Source organism: Petaurus breviceps, unplaced genomic scaffold, assembly GCF_028583685.1.
Source record: "Petaurus breviceps papuanus isolate PSGF00001 unplaced genomic scaffold, PetGlider_PUasm1.0 84, whole genome shotgun sequence".
NCBI lineage: Eukaryota > Metazoa > Chordata > Mammalia > Diprotodontia > Petauridae > Petaurus > Petaurus breviceps.
This window is the reverse complement of record NW_027186645.1, coordinates 452,304-470,958: the sequence shown is the minus strand read 5'-3', so window position 1 is coordinate 470,958 and position 18,655 is coordinate 452,304. Positions and strand designations below refer to the sequence as shown.

The following is an 18,655-nucleotide window of genomic DNA, read 5'->3' as shown; positions in this document are numbered from 1 at the left end:
ACACACACACACACACACACACACACACACACACACACACACACACAAAATGTCTATATATACTCATTTTCCTGGCTAAATAGTTTTTAGGGTTTCTTTTGTCACCAAGTTGGGCTTTTTGCTTTGGTCTGGTTTAGTTTTCCCAAGGGCTGGGGCCAGTAGGCACAATCAGTTGAGGGCAGATAACTTGCCACCTGTGTCTTGAAGCATGACAAAAGCCAGATGTCATCTTCACTAACAGGCAAAGCTCCCCACACCAACTGTTCAGTTAGAGGAAGGAGATTCCTGGAGGCCTAGCCCACCTCAAGCAGGGGCAGTCAGCCTTCTTGACACTTGATTTTCAAAAGAAGAAAAGCTTAGCTTCTATCACCTGTGCAGACATACTTGCTCTGAATAGCTCCCTGGAGCTGCTTGCATTTCTAGACCCTTTGTTTCAGTTTCTATTCCCAGGCTTCAGTGCTTTGGGCTTTCATAGCAGTGGTTTCAGTTTTCTGAAATCTGGAAACGTAAAAGTGGCCACTTTTTGCCCATTGAAGGGCTTTTGACTTTTACTTTGTGTGGAAGAGAAGGTGTCAAGTGACTGAGTGAGGAGCCCCCAGATAAGCAACAGCCCCTTGCCCTTTGGAGCTTCCGAGTTAATCATTTTCAAAAGCCAAGATGGTTCTTTCCTTGCTTTGTGGATTTAATGGTATCTTTTTTCCTTTCTTCCTCTTTTCTTCCTTCCTCAATCCCCTTCTCTCTTTCCCCTTCCTGTATTGCTTCTTTCTGTCTTTTTTTTTTTTAATCTTGGTTTGCCCACAGACAAAATAGCTTCTTTCTTAATTTTGTTAATTCAGAAAAGTTGCATTTTTGTATTATACTGAAGCTTGGGCTCGTGACTCTAATAATTAAATTGTAAGAACACTACTAAACATATTTCAATGGGAAACCTGCCTACCTTTTTAATAAAAACTGTGAGACAAGCACCTTAAGATTAATGTGGGAAGTGAGCAATTTATGTGATAAAAACGTTGTAAAGATAAAAATCTTTGAAAGACATAAGAAATTCAGTGACTTGCCATGATTCCAGAGGACACATGATGAAGCTTTCTACCTACCTCTAAAAAAAGAGTTGATGGACTCAGGCTATAGATTGGCCAATAAAGGAATTTGTTTTGCTTGACTATATGTATTTTTACAAAGGTATTTTTTTTATTTCTTTTTCAGAAGATAGGGGGAAATGTGAGGAAGAGAAGGCAGATTTTCATTCATTGAAAAAAAATCAAATTTAATCTAAAGAAAAACAAACAACTTTAAAGAGGTTAGGAACTGACCAACCACAGTTCTACAGGATGGATTGTGGAGCATGCTATCTACCTGCCAACGCAGAGGTGACAGACTCAGGATGAAGAATGAGACAAATTTTTTGGAGTCAGTTCATGGGGAATTTGGTTGTTTTGGGTTTGGGGGTTGGTTTTTGTTGTTGTTTTTTTTTTTTTGCTTAATTATTCACATTTGTCACAAAGGTTTTATTTTCCTTTTTTTCTGATAGGGCCATAGAAGAATTAATAATTTTTATTCATTAAAAATAAATTTTTAAAAGATTGATATAGAAAAAGGAAGATGTTAATTATAAGTAATATCTTCTCAAATAGCTTGTTCAATACTAGATAGGACATTGGGGCTTCTTCAAACTAACTTAGTCTAGCACTTAGTAGGCACTTAATAAATGCTTTTTGACTTGACTAAGCCCAGACTGCTGATCCTTCCACAGTGGAGCTCATGTTTTCTATGTATTCTTTACTAATCATCGTATCTAACTTGTCTTGTGTCTGGTCATAAAGTGATTTATATTTGAATAACTTTTAATACCTGAGACTGTAGAAGTGAGCCTCCACTAAAGATCTAAATGTTATGTCAGAAGGCCTGGGTTCAAATCCTGCCTCTGATGCTTACTACCTCTGAGACCTTGGGCAAATCACTTAACCTCCCTGAGCCTCAGTTTCCTCATCAGCAAAAATGGGGGAGGGAGGACTGTCAGACTAGCTGTCCTCTTAGGTCCCTTATATCTCTAGACCTCTGATTCTCTTCAGCTTGGTTCTGAAAAACTGTGCCAGCCTAGCACAGAGTTTGGCTGATCTTACCAATCTAGAAGAGCTTCAAGAAGAAACCCAGTGATAGACCTGTCTTTCACTCCAGGAGCAGCCTAAGTTCAGAGAGTTCATCACCAAGTTGGCCACAGGGTGGTTCATGAATGTTTTTGACCATAGATGCTCTCAAGGACCATCTTCGATGTTGAAGAGGAATTGTCAACTTTGTCTGTTATGAAAGAAATCAGAGATTGAGATAACTGCTGTGAAAGGCTCATAAAGCACAGCTGATATCAGTGACCAAATACATACAATGCCTGGAATTTTCTAAAGAAATTTAATGTCATATGTTCCACTCTCCATGGCTGTAGTGACCTTGTCCCTCAGTCCTATGAAGCTAAATAGATTGTCTTATCCTATTGTAATGTAAACTTATGCTATAAGTGGTCTTCATGGTATATAGGTCTTCTTCCTGGAAAAGGTACTATAAATCAAAAAGATATAAGCATCGTTTTACCCATGGAAAAATCATATAATACTGAATTGTGTTCCTAAACCACAAACACTGTATTTAATGCATTATAAATGACCTAACCATACAGTATAAATTTATTCCAAATTGTACATAAACAGGGTATACAGTAAGCAGTCATCTAAACTCATATTTACCTTGGCACAGTCGGCCTCCAAGGGGTCTTCCAGCTCTAGATCCATGGTCCTTAAGGTCCTCATGGCCTGGGTTCTTTGCTAGCAGAGTTTATGTCATAATCATGATTGTTTTTACTGTAACTAATCAGAAAATAAAGTGACCCTTTCATCAGAGTCATGGAATTCAGGAAGGGATGTCTTTGGGAAGCCTTCAGAAGTATCTCTAAGGAGATCGTTTATGACTTTTTGAGACACTAATGCAAGATGTCTGTTTTGCTACTCTTTATCACTATGACTATCTCTGTAGCATTAAAGATCAAATTATGAGTCATTCATTTTGCTACCTCCTGCTGCAGTCTTTTGGCTTCCCTGAACTGCCTTCTTAGCAGTTTGCTTCATTTTACACCTTGATGTAGCTGCCATTAAAATGCATGAACCAACCCTTTTTTTGGAATTGAATTTTTCATCCTTTGATGTATCAACACTTGTTGCTTCACAGTGTCAAAAAGCCAGCTCAAAGGTATATATACATAGTGCTATTTGATCCTAAATTCATAAAAATCAAGGATCTTGTTGTTTTATCCACAAATCCTGCATCATTCTTTATAATAAGGCATTGCAGCTGTCACTAGAACCTGGCTTTTTCCTTTAATTGTCTGTTTTTAAGAACTGAATATGATATGTTGCTATAAAGTTATGAGGCTTTTTCCCCAAAAAAGTCAATATCATAACATAGATCTAAATGAGTTCAGTCTTAGAAAGTAGTACCATTGGGAGAACAGACATTTACTCAAATGATACTGCCATTGCCCAAAACATATTTTGACCTGTTCTTAGGGATTTGCCTTCAGAGGCAATTATTAACTACACAAGAAAACCGGCCTCATTGTTGATGTGGTCCCTTGGCCCTCTTGCTTTTTCCAGGACCTTTTTCCTCTCTTCTTCTGTCCCTCTAACAGTATTCCCCCTGTCCTTTGCTGCCCCTATCCTCTCTCCCTCCCTTCTGCCTTTTCTCTGCCAGTTTGTTGGGAGGAAAGGTGGTAAAACCGAGCTGGTGGAGGGAGGGGCTGTGGAGACAGGCTGAGCCTTATAAGCCAGCAGACAGGCTGATATAAATTCATTTGTGTGCTGCCTGCCTCCAACTAGTGCTGTCTGCTGATAACATGAGTGTGATTGGCTATAATGCTGGAAATCGAGCACTACTTATATAGGATAAAGGCTATAAATACCAAAGATTTAATAGTATGAGTTGAAGCTTAGTCTGAATAATTCAAAATGGGTAAGATTTAAGTCAAAAATAGTTAGAGTCCTTAAGCAACTTATTTTCTTCCCCTTGGTAGTAGTTAGCCTTTACTTTAACTGCCCTCTTAGTAGACAAAATGGTCAGATATTTATTTTATAGTTGTACATAAGAACTTCTTGGATAGATAATACTAATAACATTTTATATGAATTATGCATATTTTGGTGCCCTCTGAGCCAATGATTTCTTTAGTATAAGGAATTCCTAGTGAGGAAATTCTCTTTACCAATGCAGATCAGTAGCCACTTCATAATTTTTTGTCTTAGGGAGTTGCATGGGGCACTGCACAGCCAATTATGTAACAGAGGTAAATCTTGAACCCTGGTCTTCCTGATTCTAAGGCTAGCTGTCTGTTACTTATCTATTGGCCATGCTGCTAAAGGAGACCAAGCCACACAGACAGACAGACTTTCCCTTTCCTAGATCCCCCAGATGCTCCCTACTTGCTCTTCTTCAAAACATCCTATTGTAATAAATGATGAATGTTGCTTTCTCTGTTTTTTGGTTGGGAAAATGGAGGCAGGGAGGAAGGACCTTAACAAGGTCATGTAGTATTTTAGGAATGAGATTAGTACTTCACATTCTGACTTTCTATCCCCTGTTGGCTTCACTAGACCTAACTCCTTCATCTATTCATTATCCCACTGATGTGAGAATAACAGATCATTGGCAGATGAAGCTGACTCCCTCTTGAATAAGGCTTGTGTAGAGAATTGAGGGAGTTGGCAGCCTCCTCAATATGGGCTTAGTTGTTTCAAGCCAGAAGGTTAGAATTCTGCCTAGATGATTTTTGTTTTTGGTAATTTGAAGCTATTTATAGACATAAAAGTAAAAAAGAACCATAATGCTATCATTTGCCCCCTGCCCTTTCTTCTTGCCCCAGTGTCATGTGTTTCTTTCCTACCTGTTAATATTCATCTTTTTTTTTTCCTTTCCCCCACTAATTAGCAATACTTCTGGATAAATATTCTTCCATGAATCTTCATGACCATATCTCTTGGCAAGTAGTAGGCAGGCTTGAAAAAATCACTGCTTTGCTGGACCTCTGATTAGGATTGCCTTTCCTTTAGATGCATTTCTGTCTGCCCTGTTGCTTCTTTGCAGTCCTTTGTGTAGGACCTAAATTAGGAGGAAGAAGGCTTTGACTGGCCCTCTCTGAGTAGACTGACCATCAACATACCCAGACTAGGCATGATTCTGAACCTTGATGGACAAACTCTTTGATACTTACATGAATCAGATTCAACTCTTCCTTTGATTCATTGCATGACCTGGGACTTAGTCACTTGCCCTCTCCCACCCCATCTACAGACTGTAGCTAATAAAACTTAGTTCCCTTGGGCTCAGAAACATGCTGCAAAGATGACTAGATCATCAGTCTTTGAGCTGATCTCTTTGGTGGTGCTATTATCTCCATCTCTAATCAACTGATATCCCACTGAAAGGACAGGTTTGGTTTTGACTTTTTCAACGATTTTGAACAATATGCTTGAAACTGACAGATTATATCTCTTGGTATAAGTCTGTGCCTAGAGTACTACTCCAAACTTGCAAGAGAGCTCCTGGTTTACAGCTCCCTGTCACCACCATCCCTCTGGAGCCGTAGACTGAAGATCTCATCTTCCTTGTAGGTGGTTTTGCTGTTGAGTAATGTAGGTAAGCAGGGTCCATTAGAAATAGACACGCCAGCAACTGGAAAGAAAACCAGAGGCTTTGCAGAATAGGCGAAAGAAAAGCAAGACCTTGGATAAAGCTTTCAGAATCTTTCCCTATTTTACCTGAGTATCTGTTTTGAGCCTAGAAGCACATTTGTAGGGTCTGGTGATGTTTTACTCTCTTCTGAATGATGTCTTAGTGTTCTAAGATCACTGAAATTCAGAAGACCTATGATTGACTCCAGATGACCATGGGCAGTCAGTTAACCTTTCTGGGCTTCAGTTGCCTCATCTACAAAATGGCAATGATAATATTTGTCCTTTCTACTTTTTTTAAATAAGGGTGTCATAAAGATCAAGTGAATTAATAGAAATGAAAGCGCTTTTAAAAGTATGAAGATCCATGTGAATCTAAGCAGTCATATCCTGGTAAATGTTTAACAACCAGCTCTTCACGCATGTGCATGCACACACACACAAACACACACACACAATGAACACACACTTTTAAATTAAATCTGGATTAACATTTTCTCTATCACTTTCTGAAGCCTAGAAAATCAACAAAACAATAATAAATCAATCCCTGATTTCTAGCATTTGCTTATTGCCAAGGTATAAAATGTTCACACCGATTTAATAATAGCACCTTTGAGCTGACTGCAGCACATCCCCGAACATAAGGCAATATAGTATTCATAGCAAATGAGGTCCTTTCTTTCTTCTGGTGTTCCCTACTCATATAATTTCTAGCATCAAAAAAAATTGTGAAAATTGGTTGTAATGTGATTTTGACATCACCCAGCTGGAGAAGAAAACAAGCACTCCCCCTCCTCCAAAAAAGGTAGTGTGGACAGAATTGTATAAAGTTCACACATAATAGATTTAGAGCTTGAAGGGACCTTAGATGTCTTCTAGTCTAACTCCCTCATTTGGCAAATGAGAAAACTGAGGCCCAGAGAGGTTAAATAACATGCCTGAGAAAGTGGCAGACAGGATTCACACTCAGGTCCTCTGACTCTGAAGCTAGCATTCTTTTCCCTGTACTGTTCCTAAGACCCTTCCCCCCCTGTCTGGCAGACTGTTCTGCCCTCCTCTATCCCATGCTGTATCTTGGGTTTAACTCCTTTAGGAGAGGAAGAAAAATTGCCGCAACTCCTTCTTCCACGTAGGGCAGTTGTTCCCAAACCTAGGATCCACAAGGTCAAAGCTTTTCCTAATAATACCAAGATGCTTCTTGCCTATTAAAATGTTCCTCCCTTCTCCAACTATGTATCTCTGTGAAGCCAGATTTTCTTCATATATTTCAACCAAAACAAATATAGCATCAGATTGAATAAAGAAGTAAATATGAGAATCCAACTGTCTTCTATTATGCCAGACATTAAAGAAATTTGCAAAAACTGTAGAACAATGCCACTCTTCTCACTATTTTTTATTTTGTAAAATATTTTCCATTAAAATATTATTTATGTTAACATGTAATAGGTTTATTACTGTTATTTTAAATTAATGAACTTTAAAAATTTTATCAGCTTTGATTTCTAATATGGTAAATATCAATAGATATAACCCACATAAACAAAAACTCATTGAGGTCCTTAATAATTTTTAATTGTGTGAAGGGGTTCATGAAACCAAAAAGTTTGAGACTCACTGGTCTTCGGACTACTACCTGATTCTCCCTGTTCTCATAAAACCCTGTTTCTTGGGCCTAACCTCCCACTTAGAACTCAGTTAATAACAGCACAGATGTAGTTCTTTAAAGTTTGCAAACTACTTTATATAGAAAACTGAGACTAAAAGGGTTTAAGTGATTTGTCTAAGGTCACATAGCTAGTAAATGTATGAGATAGATAGAATTTGAATTCAGGCCTTCTTAACCCCCACCTAGCTTCCTCAATTAGTCCTAGAAATAATGTTTTTTTAATTAAAAAAATAGTCCTAGAAATCCCATAGTGGTTCTTCTTGGCTAAAGGCAGCTAATGTAATGACTCAGGAAGTGTATCCTACTATCTTCTTTTTGCAAGTGTGATTCTTCATTTTGAGGCCTTAGGTAATGGGTAACAAGGCTAATAACCCTTCCATTTTTTCATAAATACCATCTACTTACTGGTGAGAGTTTTTGTGAAGATACATTGTCACTGGAGATACATTGTGATTACCAGAAGGAAAATCTCCTTACCCTAAAGTAATCTCTCTCTCATCTGACTGAACTAACAGTATTTTCTGTCTTGCTAAACAGTCTACCTTGTGTACAAGCCTTATCTCCCCTACTAGACAATAACATGATTCACAGGATACGAATCACTTTATTTTATCCCCATACCTCACTACTTGTGTTCTGCACATAGTAAACACTTAGTAAATTTCTGTTGGATGAACACCAAGAAGAGTCTCAGCCGATCAAGACCCAGGGGACAAAGTTTGTTTCCCTTACCTTCAGTTTAGGAATGGCTTGGGCATGGTCAGATGTGGTCCTACAGAAAGTATGTCACCTCTGTTGAGACCATCTGTGTCACAGGAATGACATGTACCATTGTCTCTGTTAGCTGTTCCTAATTTTAAGGTGGGGGTGGGGGTAGGGGAAGACTGTCTTGATTCCCACCACTTTTGAAAACAAAACATGCATTTGCCTCCATTATTTTGCCAGAAATTGGTCACGATTTTTTTCATAGAATAAAATTTATTGGTATCTTTTGTTTTCATGTCATTTTTTAAAAATTTCCTTCTATTTTCATAGCTCCAAATTGCTTTCCAAAGTAGTTGTACTAATTCATAGTTCCACCAACAAAACATTCCTGTGCCTGTCTTTCCCCATCCCCTCCATTGTTGACAATTCCCATCTTTTATTACCTTTGCCAATTTGCTGAGTGTGTGGTGAAAGCTTGGGGCTGGTTTTATTTGCATTTCTCTTATAATTAATGATTTGGAGTATTCTTTCACATTTTATAATTTGAGAACTGTATGTTCATAGCCTATTGGGGAATTTTTTATAATTCTTAATGTCTCTGCTAGTGAGACGTCTAAACCTAGAGCATCGATACCTGCCCTTCTTACTGACACTGATCTAATCTGGGTTTCCATCATTAGAGATGATGTACCACTCAGTTCTTTGTTGTTGTTGTTGTTAATAATATTTTATTCCCCCTCCCCAATTATATGTTAAAACAATTTTTAACATTTAAAAAAAAGTTTTGAGTTTTGAATTCTATCCCCACTCCCTTCCTTCCCCTCCCCCCTAGCTGGGCCCCGGGCGGCCCCACTCAGTTCTCACTGAACCTTTTCCTCTGCTGGCCTTCCCCTCCAGAGGTGACTGTGCTGGTCATCCTGGGCCTCCTACTCCCAGCCTACTGCTTGTCATTGGCTGAAGAGGAAATGGGCAGAATTCAAATGCAGTGAATGAAACTCATCAAGGGGACTTCTCTGCTAGGGAGCCACCAACCAGCTGAGCGAGTGACTGACTCATCTGGCTGTGCACAGCTCGAGGGGGCTCCTTCCTGGGCATTGCCGTTGGGGATTTTCCTCCAGAAAATCCTCTTCCAGGGTAGCTTGTTCCTACCACAGTGAATAGAGGTTTCTCAGCACTTTGGTATGTTGACAACAGATTGGGTTCATTTCTCTTTAAGCAGCATGGGGCAGGGGGGAGGGGAGGAGGGTGCTGTGCTGAGGCATTTGTGAAGGTTTTGAGAGTCCTTCATGCATCATGAGCAACTCAGCCTTTGTGGGCTTTTTTTTTTTAAATGACAATCCCCTCATAAAACTGACCTGTGCAATAATATACTGAACATATGTGAAGATACGCAGATAACTGTGTGGAAAGGTAATAACTGATTTCCCAGCTCCCCCACCCCTACAACTGAAAGTGTTGGCAGTGAATGGGTTTCCTCCTTTAAGAGGAAGGTAACATAACACATCAGAAAGAATGCTAGAATCTAGAGTCAGAGGTCCTGGGTTCCAATCCAGATTCTGGCACTTACTACATATGTGACTTTGGGCAAGATACCCTCTGTGGCCTAGTTTCCTCACCTATAATTGAGGAGGTTGGGTTAGATCACCTCCAAGGAACCTTCCACCTTGAAATTTGTGATTCCATGACCTAGTGCTCTGCCTGACCCTTCACCCATGGCAAGTGGAAAATCTCTTCAGAAGGATCACTTAACTTCTGGTCTCCAGGATCAGTTTTTAAAGAATACAGATGCTAAGCTCCCCTATTAAGACTGAGCTTGTGACAGTAGAGTATTCTGAGGCTTAAGACCAGTGGTAAAGTCCCCATATGACATCAGTTTGATGTAGGACATAGGACCCTGGACCTGGGCTCAGAACACCTGGTTTTGAGGTCCCAGTTCTGGCATTCGTTATATGGCCTTAAACAAATCACTCCAACTTTCTGAGCTTCAGTTACTCATTTACAAAATGGAGATATTAGATATCCTGCTGTCTCAGTGATGTGATGAGGAAACTACTGTAAAGTATGAAACACTATATAAATGTAAATTGCTGTTATTATTTGGGGAACTTTACCAAACTCTAGACAAAGGAAAGGCTCATTTGCAGAAAGGTGAATCTGAATTGAATGGCAGCGTGGCAAAGTATATAACTGACCATGGAGTCCTGAAAGGCTGGGAAACACACACTGGCTGTGTGACCCCAAGCAAGGGACTTAACTTCTCAATGCTCCAGGCAGTTCCCTAAACCTAAATTTCAAAGGAGCTGGATAATCTACATTGGTAGAAGGAGTCTTCTTGCTGGGAGTTCCCTACACTAATAATCTCACAGATTTGATCCAGAAAAAAATCTGAAATGAGGGAAGAACACTACTAGCATTGTGCTTCCTCTTAGGCCAGGAAAAAGTCCACGTGGTGCACCATTCAGGGACCCTCATCACATTGCTCTGGAAGTGGACAAGAAGGACTCTCCACTTCCCAGGGCACCATGAGGAGGTCTCCTTTCAATAAAATGATCATTTTGAGAATTGAAGAGTTGGGTTGTGACAAACCGCTTCCCCTTTAAAAAGTAAAACTTGTTCTCAAAGGGCTGCCAACAAGATTTTATACCAAGATAGAAGTGATTGCTATTTTTGTAAAAAAAAAAAAATTTTTTCCCTTTTCCCCACAGATATGCACTTATTTGGCCACTGTCCAGCACATGACGACTTCTATCTCGTAGTATGCAATTTCTGCAATCAGGTAGTCAAGCCCCAGGTTTTCCAGTCTCACTGCGGTAAGTGGAATCTCCATCCCTGATGCACACGTTTGTATACATGATTCTGAATAGACCAGCTTCCTTGGCTTTTTTTCTGGGAGAAGCAGCTTCTACCTGACTCTACCATCTTCCAGAGTGTCTGGTGGTGGGGGAATTCATCCTCCCCTACCTCTGCTCTTAGAGAAAGTTATTATTCTAGGAACTGCAGGCCTAAACCTGGGCCTTGTTAGGATGACCAGGATCTAAATTGAAACAGCTCAGATTTAGCCTGGCTTGGTGTCATCTGATAGGGAACCCGAGAAAAGGGGTGTCTGTGCCTTCAGAGCTCGATCCAGGCAGATTTGTGTTTTAACTCAAACACCAGAGGAAAGGACCAGAAGTAGAGAATCTCACTAAGTTTGCATGGAGGAATTTGAAACATGGAGGCAGCCCATCTGGTGAAAGTGAATGGTTACTATCAAGAAATTTTTTTGTGTTGAAACCAAGTTTAGACTGTCCCTTTTCTGGCATCTCCCTCTTTAAAGAATACAAACTTCCTTGGGAATTTCTCTCCTAGCTCTTTTCCTTCTCTTTTATTATTATTGACAACATAAATATTACTGATTTTTTTTTGTCTCATTGTATGCAGAACACTACTAAGTGCTTTGCAGATACAACAGAAAGAGCCCGTGTGGTCCCTACTGTGGAGGAGCTGGTGCTTCAGTGTGCCCTTAACTGGCTGTGTGACATTGGGAAGTCACTTAAATTCTCTAGCCCTAAACTTTTCCTCATCTATCAAATGGTTCAGGGTTGAGTGGGTCAGTGAGGGAATTTGGGTAGCTCCTTCTCAATCCTTCAAGGACTCGTGATTTCATCGTTATAGGTACTCCCACTGCCAAGGCAGGTGGCAGCTCTGGTAAATTAATAGGTCATCTTTCAAACTTGCTGCAGCTGAAAAATTCCATCCCTCTGAAGTCGACTTGGTAATGAGCCTCTCTAAAAGTAGCTGAGCTGATCATGGCAAACATATATTATGCTGCAGGTTGTTTTTAAAGCCCCTCCAGTTTAGTAATGTCTACCAGAGTTGATGTTCTCCCCCTAAGAACCCAGAGTCACCTCTGTTCTACAAGATATACATAGATGCTAATCATCAGCCAACACCTAGGACCCCAGATGATAAATTATTTTGGCCACGGCATTTCATGAAGACCAGTCAAGCACTGCCCTTTGTTGTGATCTGCATCAGTGAAAGGAGTACCTAAACCAGTGAAGTCATCAATCCTTGTTGCATTAAAGTACCTAGGTACATAAATATTAGCAAAACTTATGGTACTTAAATTCAGGGATGAGCTGCATTCAAGATTTTAGTAGGATCTAGAAAATTTTATTCCTTGTCTTCTATAATTTGGATTTAAGGGCAATCTTAAATTATAGAAAGTAGTTAATGGTAACAGTGGAAAAGCAGAATTGGAAAGCAATGAGCATATTCCATTTTAGTCAAGGAGCACTGGATTGGGAATCAAAGGATCTGTATTCTAATCTTGAGTCTGTGACTCACCACCTGCATGGTCTTCTGTAAATCACTTAAGTTCTCTGGGCCTCAGTCTCTTTATCTGTGAAACGAAGAGTTTATAATAGTCAAACTGGGAGTCTATGGCCTTGCCCTTGGGGAGGTCATGGATTGACCCTTGTGGAAGCATAGATTGACCCCAAAGAGTATGTTATCAACCATTGGGAGAGGGGGGAGGGGAGTGACTCTAGTAGCCAATTATGAGGCTTGTCTCCCACACAAAACACATACAAGCCCCTGACCGCTTCCCCCACCCCCTTCTGAGCCAGATATTGGCATCTCATTTCTCTGGGCCTCCCACAGCAGCTGTTCCTTAGAGGCCATTGAGAATGTTGGCTCCCACACCATGCCCTCCATATCACCTTTTGGCTTTGTCAGGTGCCCTTGTAAGGCAGGCTTTGTGCTCAGGGTTAGTGATTGGTGAGTCAGAGCACTGCTTCTCCCCCTTTTTTTTTAGGTGAGACAGTGAGCCATGCAAGATGAGCAGGTATAGTTGAATTGTGGTCATCTGCATCTCATTTATCATTACATTATCTTTTTCCCCAATCCCACCCCTCTTCCAAACTTCCCCATTCATGTCAAGGACACCACCATCCTCCCAGTGACTCGGCTTCTCAGCCTGCTGTCATCTTCACTCTTCACTTTCCCTTGCTCTGCATTTTCCAGTCAGTTGCCAAATCAGTTCAACCTCCATATCTGTCTACCACCCAAGGTCAGACCTTCTTCCCTTCCCTCACACCTAGACTATTGCAGTGAGCCCCTGCTTAATCTCTCTACATCCAGCCTCCCTATCTGCAGTCTGGCTTCCACACAGCTGCAGAAGTGATTCCCCTAAACACCATTTCATCTTTATCTTACATTTTTTTATTTCTATTTTTATATAAGTTTTATAAAGTGTATGATTACTAGTATACTAGTACATAGATATAATTTATAAATAAATATACATCTATTGGGGGTGCATTCTTTTTTTTTGCTGATAGGGGTGCACGACCAAAAATTTTGGAATCCACTGGACTAGATAAGCTCTCAGGTCCCTTCCAGCTCTAACATCCTCTTTTATGGCAAAGTGAACATAGAAGGAGCGACCACGAACCCTAAGGGAGTTGCTTTTCTTGTTCAGTTCTGGCACGGCAGGTGACCCAGGCTCCTGATGCAGAAAGAATAGTTCATTTCCTCTCTTCTCTGGAGCAAGCTTCACTGAAAGGTAACTCATTAAGTACTAATTGGTACCCAAGTGTTGGCTGGTACAGTGCCCTGTGCATAGTAGGCCCTTCATAAATGTCTTTTGAATTGAATTAAATTGGCTTTAAGGGGAAAAAAAACCTGAAACTTGGGCAGAGGCAAAAATGGTTGACAGAGGCAGCATTCAGCATTCAGGCTGAGAAATATGATTATCCTAAAATCAAAAGTCATAAATTAAATACTGACTTCACCAGTGGAGTCATCAACCTGGAAAACAGGGAAAGTTGTAAAGTCCCTTAAGGTACTTTTTGAGTAATTGATTGATTGATTAATTACCATTAAATTCAATTCTACTGCAAGCTCAAGAAAAGCAGTGCCCCCTCATAGCTTTTGTTGTAGCTTGGTATTACTTTTCTTCTTCTCCACTTATTTTACCTTCTGCCAGAGAGCCACAAATACTCAGTTTTCTCCTCTATTAAAGTTGAGAAGTTGGGGTAGGTGATCTCTAAAGTCAGCCTTAAAATTCTGTGTTTTTATATATGATGTTAGTTAGTCATTTCTGATCAGTGGGTAGAAGAAGAGAAGAAAGTTACTAGTAATACTCTAGGCATTAGTAGCAATCAGTTTAGTATGCTTCAGCCCTCCCAATCCCCCATCTCAAAATGCTTCTTTATTGCTGAAGCTTGATTGAGGTCCAACTACAATTTGTAAATTGAGTTATTTAGCCATGGTGGTATAAGTGTGCATGTATTAAAATGCTGTGAAATACATGTTTATAATGCTAAGAAAATACAAAATACAAGGTACGCTTTGGGGCTTAAGGAGACCCAGTAGGATAAAGTAGGAGGGACTGTTTGGGGGTGGCATGAGGAATCCCTTCATATTTTCATAATGTATTTGTTTGTTTCATGCAGTTCCCTATTTCTGGAGTGACTTTCCCTTCACTTTTTCTACCTGTTGAAATCCTGCACATTCCTCAAGGCCCAACTCAGATGCCAGTTCATAAACATTTTATGTTGAAAATAATTTTCCTTTTCTCTAAGCTTGTTTATTCATGACTTGATAATGGGCTCTTATCATTCTGTGCTATTTGTGTACATATAATCTCCTTCACTATTCTCCTTCTTGAGGGTAGGAATTGTGTCTTTTCATCTTTATATTCCCTCCCCCCAGCACTGAGGACTGTGTGTTGCACTTAGTAGTATATACTAATCTTATCTCCTTACCCCAATTATACACCACCAGGGAACAAGGACCATTGTATATTCCCCATATAACCTAGTACAGGACTGAACATTCAGTAAATACTTATTGACTAATTGGTTAGTTAAAAACAAAATAAAGAATTAGGAGTTTGTCCTGAGAATCTGAGGCACCAAGAAACTTAATAATCAGTGTCTTTCCACTGGAAAAATGAGAAAGCTTGCTCAGTCATATGTTTGCTAAATTCATTCTTTGTCCTTGCATAGTAGATGCACCTTAAGGTCAGCAGATGGGCATTTGACCATGATTCACCTTTAGCTTCTAACACTCAAGAGACAAATGTTAACAGCCTAAACATAATTACATTTGTTTTGGGTCTTGAATAGTGAGTTTGACAGATGTCGATTTCAAACCATAAAGCCCAGGTTGGGGTGGCTGGTTCGCTAAGAATGAAAATAATTCACATTTGTATAGTACGTTTAGGTATACAAAGCACTTTCTCTTTCAAAAATTCCATTTCCATTTGGAAATTGCACCATTTCAGTTTGGTCCACGTAGGGTCATCCCATTTCGGCTTGAGTTCACTACTGAATACCTGCCCTCCATTCCAAATTCAACTACATAGAAGTTTTTCAGGAACAAAAAATATCCTTCATTCAACTGGCTGAACTATAGGATCTTATTCTCACCCACCCTCCTTGCCCTAAATTGAGGAACTTGGACACAGTCCCTCATGAAACTACCCTAGAAGTTGGATTTGACATGTAATTCCAGGCCAAATTTCTCAGAGAAGGTTGATACAATCTGTATTCCAAAGACTTTTATTTCAATCTGTAGCTATAGTTCTTAACTTTTTTTGTGTGTTATAGACTCCTATGGCAGTCTAGTGAAACCTTTTGGCCCCTTTTTAGAATAATAATTTTAAGTGCAGAAAATAAAATATGTAGAATTAAACAGGAAACCCAGTTACACTGAAATATAGTTATCAAAAAAATATGAATTTTTAAAACCACAAGTTAATGGACCCCAGGTTGAGAACCCTTGAAGGTTGATCACATGGTAACATGTGTACATACCAAAGAATATTTCGAGGGCACCTTGTCTCTTTTCCACTTCTCTGTCATGATGCATAAATACTGCCACATTCCTTGGACCATTTTAAAGTCCTTGCTTTAGACAATTTGATAATTTTGACAACATCTTGAAAAACTTCTTGAAAAACAAAACTGAGTTGGTAGAATGTTATTGCAGAAATAGAAATTAGAGATCATCTAGCCTACTCCTCTCTTATTACAGATGAGGAAACTGAGTCCCACAGTGGTGAGGTGGTTTGCTAAAGACCACAGAGCTAATTAATGGCAAAACTGGACCTTGAGAGGATCATAGACTTAAAGCAGCAAGGGAAATTAGAAACCGCTCATTCAAGTTGAAAGGGGTTCATTCAAACACATCATTTTACAAATGAGGATACTGAGACCCAAAGAGGTCTAGTGAACCGCCCAAGGTCACATAGGGAGTTAAGAGCCAAGTTGAGCCCAAATCCTCTCACCCCATGCCCTCTACTCTTCCACTGTACCATGCCGGGTCTCCTGACTTCTGGTATAATACACTTTCTCCCATACTAGGCTACCTCCCCTGCACTATACAGGAGTGAGTTTATAAACAAGTTTAGGTGTTTGGAAATAGAGGGGAAACCAAGGAAAAAACATGAATCTTCCCTGTCTCCTCCTCCCTTCACTCTTCCTTCCTGTCCTCCAGTAAAACATGCTCATCTCCCTGTCTCCCTAGTGCTTAAAGAGCCTTGCATTGATCTTTTCCTCCCTCTGACTATTGTCCTGTATCTCCCCTCCCCTTTATAGCCAAACTCCTTTGTACAAGTTGTCTGTAATCATGGCTACACATCATCATTACATGTTTCCTGAACTTAGTTCAGTGACTCTCATTCCCACCACTGCTCACTCAAATAGTGATTTGTTCCTAATCACCAAATACAGTGACTTTTCTTAGTCCTTGACCTCTGCAGTATTTGACACTACTGAGCATCCTCTGCTCCTGGAGTTTGTTACTTCCATTCAGTTCTTTTTTTTTTAATAATATTTTATTAATGACTTGTTTTTTAGACCATGGACATTTCCTGATTCTGCCTCTCACTGCCCCACCATAAAAGCCTCCTTTGTTCAAAGAAAAACAGTTAAACAAAACCTTATCTGACTACAAATGCAACATCAGATACCTATAGTCTCCTATCTCTCTAATGATAGGATCTCTTGATTTCTGAGACACATTTTCTATTTTTGACATTGGCACCATGACTTACCCATCTCCCTTGTTGGAAATGTTGGGACTTTTTCTCTTCCCCACTTATGTCCAGTTGATGACAAAATCCTTTTGAGCCTTACGCTCGTGACATCCAAATAGTCTAGAAGAATGTTTAAACACCTACTCTGTGCCAGGCATTATGCTGGGAGTATACAGCAAAAATGGGGCATTCCCCTTTTCTCTGTTCTCACTTTCACTACCTTAATACTAGTTCTCTCTAGCACCTGCCTGGACTGATAAAATACTACCCTCCTTTAAAAAAAATTTTTTTTAATTCATAAATTTTTTTATTTTTAATATTCTTTTTTTTTTAAAGATTTGGAGTACTGAATTCTCTCCCTCCCTCCTTCCCTTCCCCCACCCATTGAGAAGGCAAGAAATGTGGTATCAGTTATACATTTGAAATCATGCAAAACATATTTCCACATTAGCCATGTCGCAAAAAAAGGAAGAAAAATAAAGTGAAAAAATTATGCTTTAATCTGCCCTCAGATTGCATTAGTTCTTTGGAGATGGATAGCATTTTTCATAATAAGTCCTTTAGAATTGTCTTGGATCATTCTATTGCTGCAGATAGCTAAGTCGTTCACAATTGATCATCTTACAATATTGCTGTTACTTTGTACACAGTATATTTCACCTTGCATCAACCCATGTAAGTCTTTTCAGGTTTTTCTGAGAGCATCCTGCTCATCATTTCTTATAGCACAATAGAATTTCATCACAATCACATGCCATATTTTCAGCCATTTTGATGGGCATCCCATCAATTTCCAATTCTTTGCCACCACAAAAAGAGTTGCTATAAATATTTTTATACATATATGCCCTTCTCCTTTTTCTTTGCTTTCCTTGAGATACAGACATAGTAATAGTATTGCTGGTTCAAAGGGTAATGCACAGTATTATTACCCTCTTAGCATAGTTCCAAATTATTCTCCACAGTGGTTGGATTAGTTCACAACTCCACCAACAATTTTCCCAATCTGATGGGTATGAGGTGGTACCTCTGAGTTGCTTTGATTTGCATTTCTCTAATCAGTAGTGATTTGGAGCATTTTTACATGATTGTAGATAGCTTTGATTTCTTCTTCTGAAAACTCCCTGTTTATACTCTTTGAATATAATGACTCATATTTTTATAAATTTGACACAATTCTCTATATATTTGAGAAACGAGGCCTTCATCAGAGAAGCTTGCTGTAAAAATTGTCTAACTTTGTTCTATACTAATCTTGACTGCATTAGTTTTGTTTGTACAAAACCTTTTTAATATAATGTAATCAAAATTGTTAGAATACCACTCTAAGTGTTCTTCCTGCCATCAATCTCCCTTGAACCCATCCTTCATACCAGCACTCCCAAATCATCCCAGTCAGTAATGACCATTCTCCCCTTGAACTTCCTGTAGCAGCTTATTTGTACTTCTCCATGAGGGCTCTTATATCTTGTGTAGTATTTATGTATCTTAGGTAGTATTCTACAAATGGTAAGCACTCAGCAAATGTTGAAATGAATT

General features: G+C 39.4%; 1 protein-coding gene across 7 annotated transcripts in view; it reads left to right on the top strand.

The window, feature by feature from the left end:
* The window catches only part of ATXN7L1 (ataxin 7 like 1), a 271,611-nt gene that overhangs the window by 83,926 nt on the left and 169,030 nt on the right, over window positions 1-18,655 (top strand). For 4 of the 7 annotated variants that reach the window (XM_069106974.1, XM_069106970.1, XM_069106969.1 and 1 more), the window contains one exon: window positions 10,794-10,898. In XM_069106974.1, coding sequence (XP_068963075.1) covers window positions 10,794-10,898 — 105 coding nt within the window. Of the gene's footprint in view, window positions 1-10,793; window positions 10,899-13,552; window positions 13,637-18,655 lie in introns of all 7 variants that reach the window. The other 3 variants (XM_069106968.1, XM_069106967.1, XM_069106971.1) reach the window with 1 other exon arrangement.